Raw genomic sequence first — 22,365 nt, forward strand, 5'->3', positions numbered from 1 at the left:
ATGAAAAGACTGGCAAAGCTCAGAAATGTTCCTGAGAGCCACAAACGCCAGCTCAGATTTCAGGTTGCCGGGACGCGCCCTCTCGGCTGCCTAGACCGCCAAAAGGCGGGGGGCTCCGGGAAGAGGGTCCCATTGAGGACGCCCGAGATGAGCGTGGGCGACCTTGCCACTGCCACTCCCACCACAAACAGGAGTAAACGCTCCACATCCCGTCACCAGGACAACTCGGCAATCCAACATCAAGGCTCAAGATTCCGCATCCCCAGCCACCGGACGCAGAAGAGAGGCGCATCACGACCGGGCCGCGAAGACTGGAGGCGTCGCAGACGACCCCGTCCCTGGGGAGCCGAACGCGACGGAGGAGCACCCCTCTCCTCGGACCTCGGGCAGCCGCCCCCAGCGACCCCACCGCACCCGGCCGCACGTGGCGGCCGTGATTGTCCCAGAGCGGTATCCCTCCGCGCCCCCGCCTCAGTCTCCCCCTCCCTTCCCGGGACCCTTCGAGTCGGGGCGCCGCGGAAGGATCGCACGCACGGGCGCGCGCACGCCCGCCCCGCCGTGGCCGCGGAGAACTGAAAAGTGCCGCGGTGAGGAGCAGCCGCCGCCAGCACCGTCGCCGCCGGCACAGCCGTTCCGCAGCCTCCCGGTGGTGCTTAGCCCCGCGGCTGCGGGCGGGCAGGCAGGCCGGCCGGGCGCGCCCCGCGGCTTGTCCCTCGTCGCCGTCCCCGCGTCCTCCCACCGCAGCTCCTCGGGGAGGGGGGCGGTCGGTGCCTGCGCAGAGCCGCCTCCTCCCCGCCCCCGCCCCGCCTCCCCCCGCGCCGCCGCCGCCCGCTGCCGCCGCCGCCGCCGCCGCTGCGCCTGCTGCTCCTCGCCGTCCCCGCTGCAGTGCGAAGGGCTCGAAGATGGCCGGTTGGCAGAGCTACGTGGATAACCTGATGTGCGATGGCTGCTGCCAGGAGGCCGCCATTGTCGGCTACTGCGACGCCAAATACGTCTGGGCAGCCACGGCTGGGGGCGTCTTCCAGAGCATTACGGTGAGGACCGGCGGCGGTCCGGGTTCCCGTTCCCGTCCCCGGACCCGAGCGGGGCCGGCCGGCTGTGGGGGCACGGAGGGCCGCGCCGGCAGGTGTGGTAGGCGGCCGGCCCGGAGGATGCGGCTGCGGGGCGGGCGGGGAGGCCAGGGCCCGGGGACGCCCTCTCGCCCGGGGCTGAGCTGACCCGGCGGGGGCGGCGGCCTGGCGCCCTGACTGCCTCGGCGGCCCCCGGCGTTCCCAGTGCCTGTCCGTGAGGCGGGAGGAGGGGGCGCACCGGTTGGTGCCGGGGGGGGCGGCTTTTTTTCTCCCTCGTGCGGCTTTCTCTGGTCTCCTGTAAGCCCTAAGGTTTGCTTTGCACGTCCCGGGGTGGAACGGGGGCTGGAGGGGCCGGGCCGGGGCGCTCGGGGCCCGGGCGGGGGTCCTCCGGCTGCGCTCCGGCGGCCGGGCTGCCGGTGCTCCGCGGACAGCGCGCCGCCCGCGCCGCGGGCTGTGGGAGGCGGCGGCTGCCCGGACCCCGGATCCTCGCAGCGACTTTGCGTAGGTTTGCGGGTGTCCAGGCCTTTGGGGCTTGGGAGAAATGTACGCCGACAACGTAGGTGGATTCGTGAATCTCGACTTCAGCTCTGGCTCCATAGGATTTTTTTTTTTTAATTCTCCAAGATGGCGAACTGCCATTGATTTCTCTCCTCCTCCTATGGAGATTCATCGATATACCGTTATCCCCAATTACGCAACATAGCTCTAAAAAAGGGGGTGCTTTTATAGGGCTTTCAGTAATCTGTGAAAGGCGAGGGGACACTTCACTTCTCCAAGTCCCTCCCTCTTTAGTGAAGATAGTAAAGGAACTAATGCAGATTTATGCTTTACAGTGCCTGATTTGCTTGTGACTTGATGGTTTTGACTTGGTTGCCACATGTTTGGAGGATAATTGTTACTAAGCCTCTAGTGCTGCTTTATTGTTTTGCCTCTCTCTGCACATGGCTCTTTTTGGATTGTGACGATTGTGGCAAATACAGGGGCATTCCCTTAATTTCTTACCCTCACGCTCCCCTCCCATCAAACGCCAAAATTCAGGCCCCCTATTATGAGTGCTACTAATTATTCTGTACCACTTAACATGGCTTAAGATCTAACTGTGTGGAACTCAGTCCTTGATACTAGTACTTTAAGGTCTCCTATAACCGCAGTGGACTACAGTTATTATAGAGAATTGGCATCTATCTGGCGATCAACTTTTTTCCTGCAGTCCTCTTGTCTTTGTGTGTGAGTTCCCGCTGTCTGGCTGGGAAGATTGCGGGAGTGTGCTTGGAAATGGCTGGGGCCTGCTATGACTCTGCAGTTCTGATGGGGGCGACGCCTTCCTTCTTATTCAGGGAATGTTAGAATGCACGTTTTCTCCTTTCCGGTTCTGGTGACTACCTCAGTTTCTTTCCCAGTCTCCCTCCATTTTCTCTGGGTTTTTTGTTTTGTTTTTTGTTTTTTACTATTGCCTACTGCAGTACTACCAACAGAATCCTCTTTGCATTTGCCCAGAAAGAAAACTGATTACTGAAGTGGGAGGGGAAGGGAAGTTGGGGAGGAAAAAGAGAGTGGCTGGGAAAATAGGAGGGAAATATGAATTTGGGAATGTGTTGAGGTCTAGGGTTTGAAGTTCATACTGTGGGGGATATTTCAGGCTATTTGAAGCAGAGTAGACCTGAAGAGATCTGTTAAGCATAGGCATTATTTTAGGAGACTTTCAAGCAACTTTAAGTTTCATGCAGCATAACTGTAATGTGACAGACAAGCAGTTGTTAAAGTTTATAGGTGAATCTTTACCATTACATAAGCGCCTCGGGTATCACTTGACTTGAAACAGTTTATAAATAATCTGTTTGCAGTTTATCTAATGTCAACTTCCAACTATATAAAGAGATTCTTTGCATGGACTGGTCTTTAGTTGGTACATGGTTAACTGTGAAATGAAGTGATATGAAACAAGGAGTCATATAGGATTAAGTGATTCTTTAGAAAAGACTGAAACTTGATTTTACATGAGTGAAATGTGGATGCCTTCTAGTACAGTACAGACTTGGCACACAGTTTTTCCACTTACATGGAGGCATGAAAAGAATTAATTACAACTTCATGTTTTTTTCTTTTCTTTCTTTCCTTCTTTCTTTCTTTTTCTTTTTCTTTTTTTCTTTTTTGGCGGGGGCAGCCAGTGGAAATAGATATGATTGTAGGAAAAGACCGGGAAGGTTTCTTTACCAACGGTTTGACTCTTGGCGCAAAGAAGTGCTCGGTGATCAGAGATAGCCTATACGTCGATGGTGACTGCACAATGGACATCCGGACAAAGAGTCAAGGTGGGGAGCCAACATACAACGTTGCTGTCGGCAGAGCTGGTAGAGGTAAGCAGAGTACTCTTTTGGTTAAAAGTTGCACACTACGTTACAACTTATTAAGCGGTTTCTTTAACATTTTGAATTAAAGCATTAGTCCATAATGGCTATTAAGGTGGTTTTTGTGAACTGCCCAGCACTGAAGGGAGGCACTGCTTTGCTTTAGATTTACGAACTCTACAGCGGCTGCGTACACAGCTTAGTCTCTGAGATCCTGACTTTACTCAAAACCGGAATATTCACATATTATTCACATATGTTAAATCATTCATATTGTTTGGTTACTTTAGTTCTGTTGAGTCTTTCACCTTTGCATCTCTTCCCTTTCTTGTGTTTTATTCACTGCTCAGCATAAAGAAGGAAAAGTTAACATTTGTTCATTTTTCTATTAGAAATATTGATGGGGAAGGGGAAGAGAAAAATAATTAGAATAAGGTTTTATAGTAAGCCACCTGTTTACTAAAATATTTTCAAAGAGTGTGTCTGTGATTTATATTTGAAAAGTAGGAAATTATACTTGGTCCAGAAGTTCTGGTGTTCCTGACTGTTGTCAACATTGCAGAAATTCTTATTACACTAAATAAGTCTCACTACTTTTTCCAAAAGAACTTTCAAGATTGAGTTTTATTTTGACATCTAATTGATTTACAAATATATTTAAATGTATTATCCTCTGTAAATATTCTGTAAATTAGGAGGACTGTGTAGCCTCAGCTGACTAGGCACAGCTGATTTTAGGACCAAATCTACCATGTGAATGAACTTGAAGCTCCTCTGAGCTGTAATTTACTGCAGTGGTTCTACCAACTCCTTGTGATGATCCTGAAGGTTACTCTTATTCTGATGGGAGTTGATGCTTAGGAGTATTTTTTTTTTTTTTTTTTTAGGAAAATTAGATAACTGAAATAGACACATCTCTAAACATTAGCTGAGCTCAGATAAATATGTTAAAAAGAAGTATTAACCATGTGACATAAAAACGAGAATAAGATTTTTATACTATACGGCACTACTGACATCTAGTGGTAGTCAGTGTAAAACTGGCCACACACATGTATTTTGGGGCTAGACCTCTGAATTGCATCGTAGAAGAACTTGTTGGAAATAGTAATTCTGTTTCAGGATTTCAGACTCACTTAAAAAACAAAGCACAGCGAGGATTCAATAAGCACAAGCCTTAATTACTTTTATTTGGCCTTTTCTGAATGGCACTGAAAATGCTCTTTAAAATTTGGTCTTGGTTTTCCTCTGGAATTAATAGACACATTGAGGCTTACTGGTAAGACTTAATAGTTTGTACTTAAGCCTGTTAAAGTTGGGGAGAATTTTATAAATAATCACCTAAGTTTTGTAAGTTTATACTTCAGGGGCCAGTCTAATTTGTCAGACTAACCAGTTTTTTGCCCTAGAAGGTAAACGATTGCCCTTCTTTTCTCCTAGCTGGTGTAAAGATATATTTATGTCGTGCTGCAGCTGCACTGATTGGGCTTCCAGGATGCAGTTTGTTTTCAGCATATTTCTAGTTTGAAAGTTCTCCTTTTGGAGACCTAGTTGACTTCAGTGCTTGACAGTTCACAGAAAACTAACTTAATGTTAACTTATTAATCGGGGTTCTGTCAGCTAAAACTTATGTGACTTTCTTGATTAACACTTCTTTTGAAACACTTTTCTTCTTTCTCTTTCAGTCTTGGTCTTTGTAATGGGAAAAGAAGGGGTCCATGGAGGCGGATTGAATAAGAAGGCATACTCAATGGCAAAATACTTGAGAGACTCTGGGTTCTAGCTGCTAGGCAGACTGTTAAGTATTAGGGGAAAATTGCTCTTAAACTTTCCTAGCTGTAAGCTTGAGTCTTAATTCTGGAAATTTTATTAGCAATGCAGGGTGATGGGGTATGAACCTGTGTCTCCTTTGTATCCCTCTGTTGGTGGGGAAAGGTGTCTTTCTTTCTGCCCTCCCCCCCCCCTTAAATAATTCTGTTCACTTTTGTTTTGTTTCCCTGTGTACTCCAGCATTGGTTATAGTCATGGGAAAGGAAGGTGTCCACGGAGGCACACTTAACAAGAAAGCATATGAACTCGCTTTATACCTGAGGAGGTCTGATGTGTAAGCAGCCTCTCCCCATCTACCTAGCAACTGTCTTCATCATCACCCCAATTATGGTCACAGTGCTACCAGACTATAGATGGTAGCTAATTTTTCTTTACCTATTTTCTAATGTCACGATTCCTGTTTGCCCAATGGATCATTTGTATGTTAACCACTGTATGTAACCAACCCTTATCTGGCAACATAATTGCAGCACAATAATGATTTGCATGATACCTTGAAATTTGGGGGGAGGGGGCATGCCAAGTTGGGCATCACTTTGTCTTAGCAATTAATGGGATATTGATAACTAAAATAAGTTAATATTAAGCAAGGTGCCGGTTGTACAATCTCTAATTTGATCAATGTCTTTTCAGCACTTTGAGCATTTACTTAGCTCATTTAGTCTTCCTTTTGTAGCGCATGGTTGGGAGGAAACAGTGCATGCATCTTTCCTTCACTCTTTTCCCACCCTTTCCCTTTGCACATAGGTATTTGGTTTGCTTCCATCTTTTACGCAGTGCCTGGTTTATTTAACCAAGTAATCCCTTTGTTGATGAGCTATTGAGAGCTGCAGTAGTTTGCTTTCAGTGGTGGTGTTGCACTTGAGTAGAGACAGACCTTCTGTCCATAGGATATGTGAAGAGTGCAACTGCAGAATGAGAGCAAAAGGCACTTCCTCCCATGACCTTACAGTAACCATACAGATCGAATCCCCAGGGACATTCCATCATTGCACTAGCTCAGATTTGTGTTCCTTTTTCTTTGCACACCAGCTCTACTCTTTAGTAAAATTGTAAAAGGCTGCCATTATGGACATTAGGTATCCCAACATAACCATCTGGAGTGTGTCCGGTTTGTTCTTCATAGGACCAATTTTTATTTGCAGCTTGAGTTTTTATATGAAGTTGCATTATTGTGGACTTGGCTGTCTTGTGATGAATTTTTTTCATATGTGTTCTGTGCCATACTATTGTTAAAATGAACTGTTGCTATTGTGAGATGGATTTTAACTGACCTATTAAAGGTTTCTTTCGAATGGCACTACTTTAGGGACATTCTAGTATTTGCTTCTATTGTTTGGGCCTTGTGGATAATGTACAGATTTAAAAACAAATCTTGTTGCTGATTTGTCCATTTCTTTCCCTGCACTTTGTTACATCTGGGATACAGTCTAACTCATCTGATTTAATATGCATTTAAAAAAATGCCATAACTATTAAACACCTTGTTTACAGACAGATGAAATAAATTTATTCCAACCAAATACTCTAGACTCCTGTTGTTTATGTAAATTGTTGTCTTACTGTTACAGTTGATTTTTGACACATTGGAATATACAAAATAGGCCGGACTCTGTTGCAAGCATAAAATCTTAAAATTGAGCTCATGGCCTATTCCATATCCTTTAGTATTTATTATAAATAAAATGAGTGCCTGGGAATTTCTTTTTAATGAGCTTTTATCTGTTTTTTAAAAAGTCATTTCGGGCTCATCTTTGGGTTTGTAAGAGGAAAATTGACTTATCCCCTAGAAATTAAGTATTTTCTCTTGTTGCTGGTCTCTAGTTGTGAAATCTAGTGAGCAAGAAGGAGCCAATACCAAGAAGGGTTTCTGCATTGTGGATTCTTCTGTATTGAACTGTCGTGTGACTTCTTTAGATTTGGAAGCTATATTGGTATGCTGAAGTCAACCAGCTGGAACTCCCACATAAGAAGATGTTCCTTAGGCAGCATGTAAGAAAACTGGGATATTCCTGCAGTTTCTGGCTCTGGAGTGACCTATTAGCTCTGACTACGTAAGAGTCCAATTTAATTCCAGAGGTCATAAGATCTTTGGGATGTATTCAAGTTTAGTAAACATTAGTTTAATACTCTATGAACAGTGAGGCAGAAGCTTGGAGGAGGCATGCTCAAAAGTTTGGTGGGTCAAAGCAAAATTGGGGAGCTGGTCGTAATGCAGATACTGGGCTCTGGATTTTCACCCTGGAAATGGGAATCCATAAGCTCCAGAAGTCCCTTTAGAAATAATCGGCAGGTCAGTCTGATTCACTTTATGTGGTCTATATGCTACCCTTTGAGAAACAGTGGGTTAGGGAATGGGAATCTCTACCTTATTAAAATAATAGTGTGCATAACTAAAATTTTTTGACGGTGTTGTCAGGCATTCTACATTAGTACATACAGGGATGTAAAAGTATGGAAGGCAAGGAATTTGGGGCTATTTGGTAGTTGGACATACCTTCGAAATTGAAAAACAAAAACTTCAACTTCTTGACCTGTTAAGAACCCAGTGACGAACAAAAGGTTGGTCAAATGAAAATTTGGTGGTTGGGTTGTGATGATTTGAGATTTTACAGTAATAATATACATTGACACTGTAAAGAACTGTTAGGGTTCTTTAGGATTAGAAAGCAGTGACCAAACGTAAGGAACCTATAAAGTGAAGAGTGTGTGTTTGCGGGTGTGGGTAGGGGAGTAGAGGATGGTAGAGGGCAACTATAACACTAGCGTTTAATGAAATAATGAAACTAGCCATTGGCCCCCTACCCACAAAAAACACGAAAATATATGTAGGTATCTCTTTTATACTTAGTTCTAGGAATTTAACCTAAGGAAATGGGGCTAAACACATCTGCATACCAGAACGTCATCACACCACATTACTTAAAATACCTAAACTTGGAAAACTACAAGATTGAACTTTGAGGGTTATGGGTTGAATGAATTTTTGTATATCCAGAGAATAAACTAGTCCTTGAATAACGTGAGAAAATACTCACCAATAAATGTTAAATGAGGTAGTGAACAGATGTTGCATACAGTATAAATATATAGTGTATAATATATACATGTATTTTACATAGGTATTTCTGAAGGCAAAATATCAAGATAAATTCATCTCTGGGGTAAGTTTCCATGTGACTACTTTCATATCAGAAAAGTTTTATTAGGAAAGTATTTTTTAATGGAAATTAATTTTATTTAATGTCCTATTTAAAAAGCTGCATTGTTACACCATGAAGAAATTATAAAAGATATCAACTGAATATTAAGTAGTAATCCTAGACAGTGTTAATTTTTATTTTTTTTTTTTTTTTAAGGGGGGGCAGATTTGCCTCAGAAAAACTCCTGATACTTAAATTCAAAGGAACCCAAGTCCTCGATCTGATTTATAGATTGAGGACTGAGGGGATACAACATTTAAAACATGTTATAGTGACCTTTAACTTTGCCCTTTAAAAAAATGGTTTTAGGTATGATGTGTTTATTTACCTTAACAATTTTATAAAAGCTATTATGTATTTATGTGGCAGGTACTGAGTGTTCTGTCTTCATACCCTCCCTTCGGTTAAATGAAATTGTACAAATGACCACCCAGGTTTGCAGAGGGCTGTGCACCAGTTCCAGAGTCTGCGTCCCTACCATATACACTGATGATCTGTTTCTCGGGCCTGTGTGTGATTTTTAAAAGGAGGCTGGGGGAGGGGACAACCTAGTATCAGACAGTGGAAGCTGAATTCAACCTTTTATTTTCCCAAGTGGAAATACCTATTTTTTTGATGGATTATAAGATTTTTTTTTCAGAAGGAAAACTTCCTGATAGTGTTACATTTCTTTTAAAAATAAATTTTTTTCTTTACAACAGAAGACTCTTATGCATCATGTACTTAACTATAATATGCTTTTGTTGACTAAAAATTCCCATGTCAGTATAGCTCTATCTAGATATTAACTTTGTTCTTTCAAGGCTGTATAGAGGTCTACTGTAAGGATGTACCGTAATTACAGCAGGATACCACAGTGTACATTATTGTTGGGATTTTGGCTGCAGTTTTAACTTTTGGGGGATTACTTAATTGGTTGTGAGCAGTCAGTTACCTTGCATAAAATTCTAAGGTGGTGGTTTTATCTGACCTACATTACCTTAATTATTATACCTTTATAGCACTGCATATAAATCAGGCTAATTTGGGTACTAGTACAGTAGAATAAATATTTTGCCAGTTCTTAAAGTGGAAAACGTGTTTATTAACATTCAAACTCCCTTCATACAAGGCCATATAAAAATTCTTAGCATTTTGATTATACATTAAGTCTATATTTTCTACATAGTTACAATGATGTATAATATAATTTAGCTTTTCATAATACATTGTTTAAATACATCATTAGTTCTGTTAAACATAAGCAATTATTTTCAAATCCAATACTTGAACAATTTCCTCTGTACATAGTTTAGCAGGGCTAGTTAGCATAAGATGCTCTTTGTTAAGAGGTATATGATCTGAGTATTAACAACTGCTGAAGTTTGGTATTTTTATACAGCGTTTTCTTTTTGCTTTGATCATAACACAAAACCTTTAAGGATACTGAAATTCAGTAAGTAAAGTCCAGAGACATTTTACTTTAGCTGATGAATCAAATTCATACATAACACTATAGTATTTAAAACTTTGAGGAAAAAAAAAAAAGAAACCTATGAAATCTGCACTAATACAGACCATTCCTATCAGGTTAAGACTATTTGGGAATAGAAAGGAAAAAGACAGCTTTGAGTTTCTTTGTGGTGCTGCTAGAAGGAAAAATGCTAAATTGTCACCTCTCATGAGTGATGGCAATTTAGGGAAATACCAGAACAAATATATTCCAACTCAACAACTCACTCTAGGTAAACTTTATGCAAATGGGAGTTGGCTTAGCTCATGCTAGGTGGCCACAGCACTGACCTTGTGTGTAAAACACGAAATATTTGCATACTGTGATCTAGGTCTTAATTGCAAGCTATACTGAGGAATTTTTAAAAAATGTTTTGGCTATATTTCATTCCAAAAGAAGAGTTGATTTGATGCTTGAGTTCCAGCACCAGCCTATTACTAGTTATCAGTGAAATGAAGTACACTCCTGCAGATAAATGCCAGATCAAAAAACCTGTTTCAGTAAACTGATTAAAACTGCAGAATACTAAAACATAAGTTATCTCTACAGGAATCTCTGAAGGGAGCAAACAAAAAATCAAATTATATATCTAAATAAACATTTATTAGCAGATCACCCAGTCACGCTCTGAAGGTCAAACAGTATTTGCCATGTTGTAATCCCTTTCACCATTAGGCTGCAGTTGGACTACAACACTGTGTGCGTTAATTTCGTTTTCTGCGTCACTACTGTCGGTATCTTCATTGTCCTCTTCTTCATAGTCTGAAGATTCTGTCATGTTCTGATGTGAGCGCGATTCCGACAAAGCCCCAAATGACTGGGTGCTGACCGAAGCCAAAGGTCTAAGTAAAGGGGTATGTTCTGACACTTCATTTTCTTCTTGACTACTGTCTGTGTCAGAGTCTGAATCGCCTTGAGAAGGAACAACTTTTTGCTTGCAGACGGGACAGGTTTTTTTGGTTTTAGTTAGCCAGGGGTCTACACACTTGCAGTGGTAAGCTGTTGAAGCAAAATACACATCTTTCAGATAGCATACTGTGGTTGAGAACATTATAGTTGTAATTTTTGCCATGTTTATTCATGTTCTTCTATATGGATCATGGAGGGATAAGAAAAGTTTGTAAATTTTTATAACTATACCTCTCTATCCTTTAATGACACCACTAATTACTACAAGACCTGGCTCATAGTATGCTAATAACTGTTTTGTCTCCTTCTCTAATTATGAGCCTACATATAAATTACACATAAATTCAAAGCAGTATGTAATTATTCGTACCATGGGAACAAGGAAGGATTCTGAGCTTGTCTCCATCTTCATATTCATCCAAACAAATGGCACATACATCATACTCATCTCCTGTGATTGACAGACAACAGTAAATAAAATTAATTAAAAGACGTAGAGAAGTATTCTTATCTTTCCAACTCTTCAAGTTAGGTCTTCCTCAGTTGATTATTTTAAATGTTTTTTGATCTTTCTGTAAATGATACCTTTTTCTTGTTTTCTGTCAGATCAGGGAGCTGCTTTAAGTTCAGGAACCTGAAGTTTTAATTTAAGTAATTAACCTTTTACCTAAAATAAGATATTAAAAATGGATGTCAAATCTGTTTACCTTGATTAATTTTGCAGAAGATTTTTATTAATCATAAGTGCAGTAGTGTTTTATAGGACTGTTCAAATGCTAGTTTTGAAATATTTTATACCAAAGACAATAACATTTCGCTGTTTAGATTTCTTAAAGTCTCAGTAATTTTTGGTAAAAATGGAAACATTAAAACACACTTGTGTTTTTTTAATGTTAGTGGAGAAGCCTATGGAATGAGACCTACTAGGCTTCCGGTCTCCAGTCCAACACTTATTAGCTCTGCGGTGCTTAGCAAGTTACTTAGCCTTTGCCATCCAGTTCTGCCATCAATCTGTAAAAAGATTCTCTCTACCTCACAGGTTTGGGAACAAAGGGCCAGGTACATAGATGGTCACCAAATGGTGATTATTAATACTGCCTTTTTAATTTATTGTTGAACTTACCACCTTTATAAATCATGAGGGTTTATTAATTCATAGTTCTTTTTGGAATTCAAGTGCAGTTAGTTTTAAAAGAGTTGGCAGTCTTACAGCAGCTTTTTAAGTTGAGGCAATAGTGGTAGTGACCACCGTGACTGCTTTCAATTCAGTGGTTTTTATTAAATGTATATATTAGGTAAAAACATAAAAATCTCAGGGAACAAAGGACAGTTCATTGCCTGTCCCACACACAGGGTAACACTCTTGGAAGGCAGGTCAGAAATAAAGCCATTGTCTGGAGAGTCTGGATGAACATGACCCGTAACGAACGAAATGATCGTTCTATCCAAATAATCCCTTTAACATCCTTCAGTCATTTAAAATAGCACATTCAGGAGGAGTCCTAAAAAGAAAGCTTTTGTGAAAATTATTATTTTTTGGTTCTGTGTTTTGAATTTGGTTATTAGAGTACTGAGTATCAAATACATTCTGTAACAGATACAAGCTGCTATGTTAGACTCTTGTGTGTGGAATTTGGTGAGACTGATCATATGCATCTAAAACTATTCAAGACTAAAGGACTCCAACAGATCTGGAAGTACCTGTAATTATACAGCTGATCCATGTACGTAGACTTTGAGGACAGTTTTACTAAGCAATTCAGTCATCACTGATTTCTCATACAAATCAAACTTGTAAATTTTAGGACTTTGTGAAAATGCCTATTAAACACAGATATAGTTACCAACGGAGGAGGTAATCTGGTGGATAAAGGCCCCTGTTGTCTTCAAAGGGACAGTTCTGAGGCACATGGTTCCTCAGAGGGGCTCTGGGGGATAGAGACCCAGCTGTCCGCAGTAACCAGGTCAGTAAGATACACGCCATTTTTCATTCCCTGTCTCACTCTCCCCACTCCCTCCCTCTTACTTCCTGAGATTATTTCCCAAAAAAATCTCCTGGATCTCTGTCCTTGATTTTGTTCTCGGAAATTCAAACTAAGACAAGTTTTAAGCATTGGATTTTTAGTTAATAATTTTGTACTGCTTTCCGGTTGGAATTCGTCAGATCTTCAGCAAAGAGTAATATGTTTTGATATTCTACTTATATTTTACTACCATATGTGAGTCCTCAGATACGTTGTTTTTAAAAATAAAGACAAGGCAAAACACGCATAACACACAGCATAAAATCTAAAGGAAATTCAGCTACCAAGAAAAGTATCATTGGAAACATCTATTACAGAAGCTAAACTGCAGAGTTAAAATGTCAGAGGTTAAATTCTAACAGTATTAAGTCTATAAGGCCATCATTGTATCTGGAAAAATCATTTGTGCCAAACCTGTTGATTTTGTGTAACTGCACTGGCATTTATTTGACCATCTCACTGACATGGTAAAATAAGGAGTAACATCCTATAGCCATTTTTAGCCAATACCTCTTATAAATGACTTTTAAAATGTAATTTGTGTTAATTCGGTGTGTTATATATATGGCACCAATGATTTAGAATTTAAAGTGAAGTACCTCATAATTTATTTCCTTATAAAATGCCACACATTTTTCAAGGGAAAAAAAAATGATATAGTTAATGGAACTGACCAGGAACAGACTGGTCCAGAGCTGTGCCCCCAAGGCTCTAAGCATCGTTTGATTAAGGTAGGAAGGTTATCCTGCATTCTCCAGGTGGGCCCAGTGTAATCACAAGAGTCCTTAAAAGTACAAGAGGGAGGCAGAAAAGTTCAGAGTCAGAGGGGATGTGACTGTGGATGACTGGTCAGGGAGATACAGTGTTACTGGCTTTGAAGATGGAGGGGAAGCTGGTCCTAAACCAGACTATGGTGGTCTCTAGAAGCTGGAAAAGGCAAGGAAATGGATTCTCCCCTACAGCTTCCAGAAAAGAACACAGCCCTGTTGACATCCTGATTTTAGCCCAGTGAGACCTGTGCTGGACTTCTAACCTACAGAACTATAAGATAAGTGTGTTGTTTTAAGCCAGTACATTTGTATTAATTTGTTACCACAGCAATAGGAAATTAATGTAGGTAGTACTGGGGTTAGTCCTAAATGTATGGACTTAATGCTTCAGAGTCCCTGATCTTTCCTGTGAATCCTTTGAATTGTTCCAGGTGATGGATTTATACGATGACGGGTCAAGATTCAAAGGTACAGTTTGTGATCATGGACCAGACTGGAGCTTAGTGCTCTGTAGAGAATTAACCCCCCCGGCCTTAGACTTGTGATGAAATGGTAAAGCACAAGTTAGAATGCTGGGGGGTTTTCATCCTGATCATTTTATTAACTATGTAACCTAGTGCAAGACACATCTCTCTGTTTTAGTATTCTCAAAGGGAAAACAAAGATATTAACTGTATCTTAGGATTGTGGATTGAAAGAAATAACACAAGTTATTTTACATAGTGTTTGGCTGGAAAGGCACAGTGACTTATGACGTCGTACACGGAAGGCTGTGCGAGGAGCTGCTCTCTGAATATCCCCATGTGCTTCTGTCCCGACAGATGAACCGGATGCTTACAAAGAGTCAGCGGCAATGGTCACCGAATCTGTTTGTATTACACAGGGTAATTATGTAATTTAATTAAATATTCAGCAGTCTTGAACTGTGAGTGTAAAAGACTGGTTCTATTTGACAGCTAGGTTGACTGTATTAAGAAAGAACACTTAATAAAAGCTAGTTGCTCCCCCAAACCTCTCCAGCCAAAATGAGATTAAATGAAATCTAGGTGAGAAATCTAAGAGATTGGACAGACTTATGTATCAATAAAAAGCAAGAATGAAAACAAAATCCAATTTTCGTCCCATTTAAAAATGCCTAAAAGTAAAAATGGTAGGAAATGAATCATGTACCGTGACAACTTGGAAATCCGGTCAGTGGACTCATACTCAGGACCGCGGCCCAACATCAAATAGCGGCTGAGCGCTTCAAGGTAAATTTAAGGCATTTATGTTTATGGTTTACGACTTCAACAGGTTTTTAAAATAACCAATTGGTGCTTCGGTTCTGGTAGCATAAAAGGGTTTATAAGTGGTAATAAATGTTTGTTTTGTTACTGTCAGCACCATGCTAGAAAGTTTTGCTTCGTATACACCAGTGGTTCTTAACTGGGGAGGATTTTGCCCCCCGAGGGACATTTGGTGATACCTGGGGACATTTTTGGTTTTCACACCTGGGAGATGGTGCTGTTGGCATCTAGTAGGCCAGGGATGCGGCTAAACATCCTACAATGTTCTGGGCAGCCCCTCGAGGAATTACCCCATCAAAAGTGCCAACAGTGCAGAAGGTTTTGAGAAACCGTGGCCATGGTAAAAAACCTCTCCAGCCTTCGTCAAGCAACGACTCTGGATAGGTGTTAAGTTATGGGAGGGGTGAGATTCAGGTCTGTTATTTGAAACAGCATGGAAATGCTTCTGTCTAGAATGCTTCTGGCATGGTCATTTGAATAACGTTTTAGAAAAATTTCATGAGTGCACTTTTAAAGTCCCATCAATCTAGGAAAGTTCCATGAGTGGACAGAACTTTGATTTTTCTGCTATAAACCTGTTCTTCCTTAGTTTCCTCCTGCACCCTGGGTACAGCAAAGGCACGGAATAGGACTCACACGTGCCACTGCAGTGGCACGAACGGCTGATGAGGCCCGGGCATGCCCTTAATGCCACTTGCCCTTAGGGCCTACGTTCACTGTGTCACCAAGTGCTGTAAACTTTATCTGTAAAACATATCCAGAATCTGTCCCCTTCTCATTTCCTCGGTTACTCTGGTCTGATAGCCTGGATTACTATAAGAGCCTCTAGTCTACATTCTGTTCTTGCCTCATGTGGTTTTTCTCCATAAAGGCCAGGGTGATTTTTTTTTTTTTAAACACACCGTATCAATCTCATTTAGATGGTTCCCTCTCTCACTTAGAATGATCCAAGCTTCTTATCATGACCTTTGTAAAGCTACATATCTGACCCTCATCTCCCTCCTATCGCCTCTCACACCAGTCTCACCCCCCTTCACACGTTTCAACCACAATGGACCTTCAGTCTTGAACAAACTAATGCAAAAGTTAAGTGGAGACCTGCATTTAGCTATGTTGTAACAAGAACATCTGGATGTAACATTAGGTATAGAAAGAGGAATCACCATTTCTAGAGATGACTAAAAAAAAACTAATTTGAGAGAATCTAGCCATAGTGCTACAAATTGATGCAGAACTTAATTGTTCAATTTAATAACAAGGTAGTTTAGGGCTTAAAGTCAACTAGAATAGGTGTCCTCAAAGTAAAAGATAAAAGAACATTCAGGGCTAACTAAACACAGGTTTCATGAGAGATAATAACAAAAACATTTTAAAGAACTTGCTCAAGGAAAATACAGCATTTGGATTCATGAACTTCAAAGCAAAAATTACTGTTCTAGAAAAAGTACCTTGCCAATGATTCCCTACTTCACCAGTGAAGAAAACAATGACAGCTCTTTCTAGCAAATAAGCTAATTTTATCTTCTCTTCTCCCCTCCTCCATACCAGTTCCCAAGAATTCTGAACAAAAGACAACAGGATAGAATATTTTTAAAGCCAGATTCGCTTGAGAATTCTTTCTGATTATTTTTAACCCTTGAGCAAAGGAACTAATATTTACTTTTAAGGTTACTTTAAAGGTAGCTACATGTGATTATAAAAATTAAGCATGTCTCAGTTGATTGATTAAAGAAATAAGCTATAAAAAGTATTGCTCCACCTTTCCATCTTCTGCTTTAAATGTGATGTTGCTTTTTTCTAATCTCTGAAATCGTATCTTCTGCTTTTCAGACCTATCTTGGAAAATCTCAATGATTAAGCTATAAAATAAAAGTGCCTGATAACTTAAAGTTTCAAATATGAAACCATTTCCCCCCCTCATTTATAACTCAGGAATCTGGCTCCTTCATATCCTGCAGGGAAGACAGCTCCCACAGAGACGGCCTTAAATGCTTAGTAGAAGGAATGTTAAGTGAAAACAAAAGGATTTTTCATCTGCTAAGAAACATGGTGTATAGTAGCCAGTCTTTATGATTACAGACTTGGAGAAATACATTAACCGAATGACTCAGGAAACTTCAATTGAAGAGCTATTTTTGAGGGCAATCATGAGTAATGAAGAGCTCTATAAGGAAGGTGGGCTGCTTCAGAACCAAGAAAACAACTAAAAATGCTATTATTTTATATGTGCTAGAAATTGCTAAGTCAGTATTTAAATCACTTAAGTATTAATCAGCACGAACACTTCTGAAAGAGCGGCCAAGTGAAGGTCAATACAATAGGAAGATTTAAGGTGATCGTGTCCCCAGAGCGCTGTAAACCGTGCGAGTGCTGACAGACCCGTATTCTGCTTGTGCCCAGGCCTCCGCGTGCTGGTTTCTGTGGGTCTGACTACAGACTAGGCCTATGGAAAACTTCCAAATACCAAATTCTTTTTGTTCGTTGGCAAGTATTTCCAAAATACTGTAACTTCCCCTAAAATTAATATTTCTACTACATTCTAAAGCCTGTGAGAGTTCTCTTAAGACTTTCATGGTTTGGTGCTGTGACTCCCTGGAGTGGCGAGTACCCACAGAAGTGTTGTACATGTTTTCAATCATCTAACAGTGTTTACAACAATGAGAAAATGGCAACAACTAAATTGGGATTTTCTCCCTAACATATATGCATACTTTGTCAAAACCATTAGCATACACTAGAATATGCATAACAAATAGGCCTCTTTTTTTTTGTCTTTAGATATCAAATCTCATGATAACCAAAACATTTTAAAGCATAAATACAGGGGCGCTTGAGTGGCTCAGTTGGTCAAGTGTCTGGCTTTGGCTCATGTCATGATCCCAGGGTCCTAGAATCGAGCCCCACATCTGGGCTCTCTGCTCAGCGGGGAGCCTGCTTCTCCCTCTCCCTCTGCCTGCTTCTCTCTCTTTGTCAAATAAACAAAATCTTTAAAATGTGGGAAAAAAATAAAGCAAAAATACAACTAGGTACAACTTAAGTTCAAACTTAGGGCTATTGGAAAGAAATTTCAAGTGTAGTATTTCTAAGGTTACATATTTCTAAGCTGCTGCTTGATTTTGGCAGTCTTTTTTCATCCTAAAAAATGTTTAATGACTGAATTTTAATGACACTAATGTTTTATTTATAATTTTTACGTAAGGGTTTTTAAAAATTTTTGTAATAATAATTGCTTCCATTTGTTGAGGTTTTGCCCCAAATGTGCATATTTGCACGAGGTCACACAGCCAGTAAATGGGGATCCAGAATTCCAGCCTAGGTCTGTCCAACTCGAGTCCATCCATGGCCTTAGCCGTTATGCCTGGTGTTCTCTTCTAGCACATCTACTTAGAATGTCACATTTAAATAATCCCCTTTGATTCACAATGTAAAAAGTTAGGTTTAAGAGGTTAAGAAATACTCTTAAGCTGCCACTTATTAGAAATTAAAATGTTTCCAGTTCATAAACCAGAGCACTTTTTTCCTTCAGATTGCCACATATGGAGAAGGAACAAAGATGCTTTATTTCTCTCCCCCATGATTTCATATTTTTACAAACCTTTCTAGGATGCTAAAAAATAGCAGCTACATTCTAGAAGTTTAATTAAAGGTCAGCTGTTTCTTACGTATTCTGATGATGAAATGATAGTGCGTGCACAGTAAGGAAACAAATGACTCCACCGAAGGGAAGAGCAGTATGTTGGCAACTTTGGTTTTGGAAATGTGTTCATGAATTACTTCACTGATTGAGAATAGGAATAAAAAGTGATCTCCTTAGAGGCCGTAAATAAATCCATATAACAAGCTTAAAATCCAAATCCAAGCATTGGCCAAATTCCACTTTGATTTTCTTTTTAAACCTAAGGTTTCCCTGTGTTAGTCTTTATTGGTTCTAACCCGACTGCATTATGCAGGTAAACTAGACAGTTACACCCAAGATCTTTGTGGATAGAGGAGCAAGTAGATTAAAAGATGTCATTATCCAGAAGTTAAAAAAGCAAAGTTAAAGGGATTTTATAATGCTAAATATTGTGCAAGACCTCAAGTACTTAAAATACTTTGGTACTTTAATTACGGAAAAGGTTTTGTTACTCTTTTCATTATTTCTTTTCAGGCCACTAGGAAATCAGGATGTACAACACCCTTCTAGAGCCAACTTCAACAAACTATGTCCTTAAATATTTGTGTGTTCTATTCCAGTAATTATTTTTCTTTTCCCTTATATAATAGAAATCAAACACAAAACTTGAGCGGCCTCAGGTACCCTTGGGGTATAAATACCCTTGGGGTATAAAGTGGAAGAGGCACTTTTGCATGTAGCAGAATTACTTCTAGATACTTCTGTCTGTTGACTAGACTGGGCTAGGATTTAATTACAACTCTCAATGCAAAAGTGACTATAAAAAAAAATCATACATAAAATTTCCTTCTAAAAAATGCATAAGAAAACACTAAGATCCCAGTAGAAATGTGAGCAAAGGACAAGACCAGTTACAAAAGCAGAAATATAAACAGGTAATTTACCTTGTTAAGGTAGTATATGATAAAATGAGTATTCTCATATTTCAGTAGAGCTGAAAGTTTAGGAAATTAGTTTTACCTCAAATATATTCTTTCTCTTTGACACAGGGAATTGATGAGGAGGGTAAGGTGCAGGTGAGGGTGGGGAGAGGACAAGAAAAGAGGAATGGGAAGGATTAAAGCCCAGAGGCAATTTATTTTGAAATGATAGTGACTGAAGAGGAAAGATAGGGTACGTAGTATTTATAAGTATAGTGTTTGAAGTCAAGAATTTGCATTGCAGCCGGACACTTACATTTACCCAATTATGCACCCTAAGGTAATCTGCTTATTCTCAGAAAGTCTCATTTTCTTTATCTATAAATGGTCGTGATAGTACTTTTCTTAATTTTGCTGCTCTGAGAACTAAATGAGATCATGTATGCAAAGTACATGGTTTTGTTTTGTTTTTTACGTAACAGGTGTGATACATGCTCACAAGATCTAAAATGGAAAATTATCAAATTCTTATTGGGTACAATGCCCATCCCAATCTAGTTTAATCCCAATTAACTCATTTGGTATAAATGACACTGACTTCTTCAGTTAGAAGTTAGTGGACTGAAGGCATGGTTCTCTGGAGTAGTCACAGCTACAGGCAAATTATATCGGTCAAGAGCACTAGGATACAAACCAACCCTCAATCCCCTTCTTCCACCTCAGAACTACAATGTAGACCTTGGGATCTCTGTTTCTGGACATGAAAAAATAAGATACTTCACCTTCAGGTAACTCAGGAATGCACTGATTTCTCACAAGCCATAGTCATGACAGTAACTTCTAACCAACTTGGAACCTCATTATATTACTGCTTTGTGGCCATAGGTACAGTGCTCCTTTCAAGAAACTGAGAAACATTCCCTTTTCTGATTTGCTTCTTAAAAGTAAAGTCAGACCAGTTTTCCCTTGAAATAGTTCAACACAGAACAAGTATCAACTAGCATTGCTTATAGATTCTTAGCCTCTAGAAGAGATGAGCTCTGTCTTTCGGTCAGCATCACACCCCTGGTGTTTGGTACAGTGGCTGGTATAGAGTGGGCTCCCGGTAAATACGTGCTGAATAACAGATACCACAAAGCCTTTCTTCGTTCATGATGGATGGCTAACAAGGAAGCATCTACCTCACACTTGGAACATACCACATGGACTCTCCCTGCTTCACTGTCAACCCCTAGTCTGTTCTCCATTCACCAGCAAGAGGGATCCTTTTCCAAAGTTGAGCATGTCATTCTTATGCTCAAAAGCCACCCAAGTGAAGAGAGCTAGTTAAGATGGCAGAGGAGTAGGGGACCCCTTTTTCAGCCGGTCCCCTGAGTCGAGCTGGATAGGTACCAGACCAGCCTGAACACCCACGGAATCAGCCTGAGACGCAGGAAGATACATCTGGATCTCTACAAATGAACATCTCCAGCGCTGAGTATTGAGGTACGAAGCGGGGAGCCGCGAAACCGCGCACAGATATCAGCGGGCGGACTCGCGGATGGCCTCGCGGACGGCACCCGCGAGACAGCAGACTGAGACCGTGAGCCAGGAGCACGCGCCACCAGACTTCTCACGGAGCTCCGGTGTGCTCACTGGAACCAGACTGAGACCTGGAGCTCCGGGAGCACGCGGGGGCGGCTGGCAGCTGCAGTGTTAGAAACACAAAGGACAGAGACGCGCCGGCCCTGGAAGTGAGGGCTGGGACGCCGGGTGTGGGGCGCACATCCCGGGACGCTGCAGGGTTGAGCAGCACCAACAGAAACAGTTAAAGTGGCCAGATCATCAGTGGAGAACGGTCCGCGATCCCTCTGTTCTGAGACAGAGGCTGAGATTTGGCCACTGCTGCTCTGAAACTCTCCAGAAGAGGCACAGCAAACTGCCAGGAAGCCACCAGAGAACAAAGCCTGGAAATGCCGGCTCACGTGTGCCCATCCCCATCCCCCTGCAGGGGGACACGGAGACTCTGCCCAAACTGGGTTGCCTGGTATTGGTGTGGCAGGCCCCTCCCCCAGAAGGCAGGCTGAAAAATCAAGAAGCCCACATCCCTAAGGTCCCTATAAAACAAGTGCGCACTGCCTGGGTCCTGGTCAATAATTTGGGCTCTGGGCAACCCCGCAACCTTGCCTCATCAGAATGACGAGAAGGAGAAATCCGCCCCCCCACCCCAGCAAAGAAAAGACAATGAGTCTGTGGCCTCTGCCATAGAACTAATGGATATGGATATAACCAAATTATCAGAAATGGAGTTCAGAGTAACAATGGTCAAGATGATGTGCAGACTTGAAAAAAGTATTAACGAAAATGTTAATGGCAATATAGAATCTCTAAGGGCGGAAATGAGAGCGAATCTGGCAGAAATTAAAAATTCTATGAGCCAAATGCAGTCAAAACTAGAGGCTCTGACGGCCAGGGTGAATGAGGCAGAAGAATGTATCAGCGAATTGGAGGATGGGTTAGTAGAAGAAAAAGCTAAAATAGAATCTGGACTCAAAAAAATCCACGCTCAGGAATGTAGGTTACGGGAGACTACTGACTCAATGAAATGTTCCAATGTCAGAATCAACAGCCTCCCTGAGGGGGTGGAGAAAAACAGAGGTCTAGAAGAGATATTTGAACAAATTGTAGCTGAAAACTTCCCTAATCTAGCAAGGGAAACAAGCATTTGTGTCCAAGAGGCAGAGAGGACCCCTCCCAAGCTCAACCACGACAAACCTACACCACGTCACGTCATAGTGCAATTCGCAAATATTAGATTCAAGGATACAGTATTGAAAGCGGCCAGGGCAAAGAAATTTCTCACGTACCAAGGCAAAGGTATCAGAATTACGTCAGACCTGTCTACACAGACCTGGAAT

The 22,365-nt window shown here is 41.1% G+C and overlaps 2 protein-coding genes across 8 annotated transcripts in view; one reads left to right on the forward strand and one right to left on the reverse strand.

The window, feature by feature from the left end:
• The first annotated feature begins 831 nt into the window (after nt 1-831).
• On the forward strand, nt 832-6,773 carry PFN2 (profilin 2). Of its 2 annotated transcripts, none has more exons than XM_040636683.1 (3): nt 832-1,034; nt 3,235-3,427; nt 5,104-5,422. In XM_040636683.1, exons 1-3 carry the CDS (start codon nt 903-905, stop codon nt 5,199-5,201), a joined length of 423 nt encoding a protein of 140 aa, XP_040492617.1. In that variant the 5' UTR covers nt 832-902; the 3' UTR covers nt 5,202-5,422. The 2 variants fall into 2 exon arrangements, with proteins under 2 accessions (XP_040492617.1, XP_040492616.1); XM_040636682.1 differs by lacking the exon at nt 5,104-5,422 and adding an exon at nt 5,429-6,773 and having other exon boundaries at nt 839-1,034.
• A 2,741-nt stretch (nt 6,774-9,514) lies between these two features.
• RNF13 (ring finger protein 13) overlaps nt 9,515-22,365 on the reverse strand; it is a 168,776-nt gene continuing 155,925 nt past the window's right edge. For all 6 annotated transcript variants that reach the window (XM_008707231.2, XM_008707242.2, XM_008707221.2 and 3 more), the window contains 2 exons: nt 11,223-11,303; nt 9,515-10,942 (listed from right to left, as the gene is read on the reverse strand). In XM_008707231.2, coding sequence (XP_008705453.1) covers nt 10,578-10,942; nt 11,223-11,303 — 446 coding nt within the window. In that variant the 3' untranslated portion in view covers nt 9,515-10,577. The remainder of the gene's footprint in view (nt 10,943-11,222; nt 11,304-22,365) is intronic.

This window comes from Ursus maritimus, unplaced genomic scaffold (assembly GCF_017311325.1).
Source record: "Ursus maritimus isolate PB19 unplaced genomic scaffold, ASM1731132v1 scaffold_20, whole genome shotgun sequence".
Classification (NCBI taxonomy): Eukaryota; Metazoa; Chordata; class Mammalia; order Carnivora; family Ursidae; genus Ursus; species Ursus maritimus.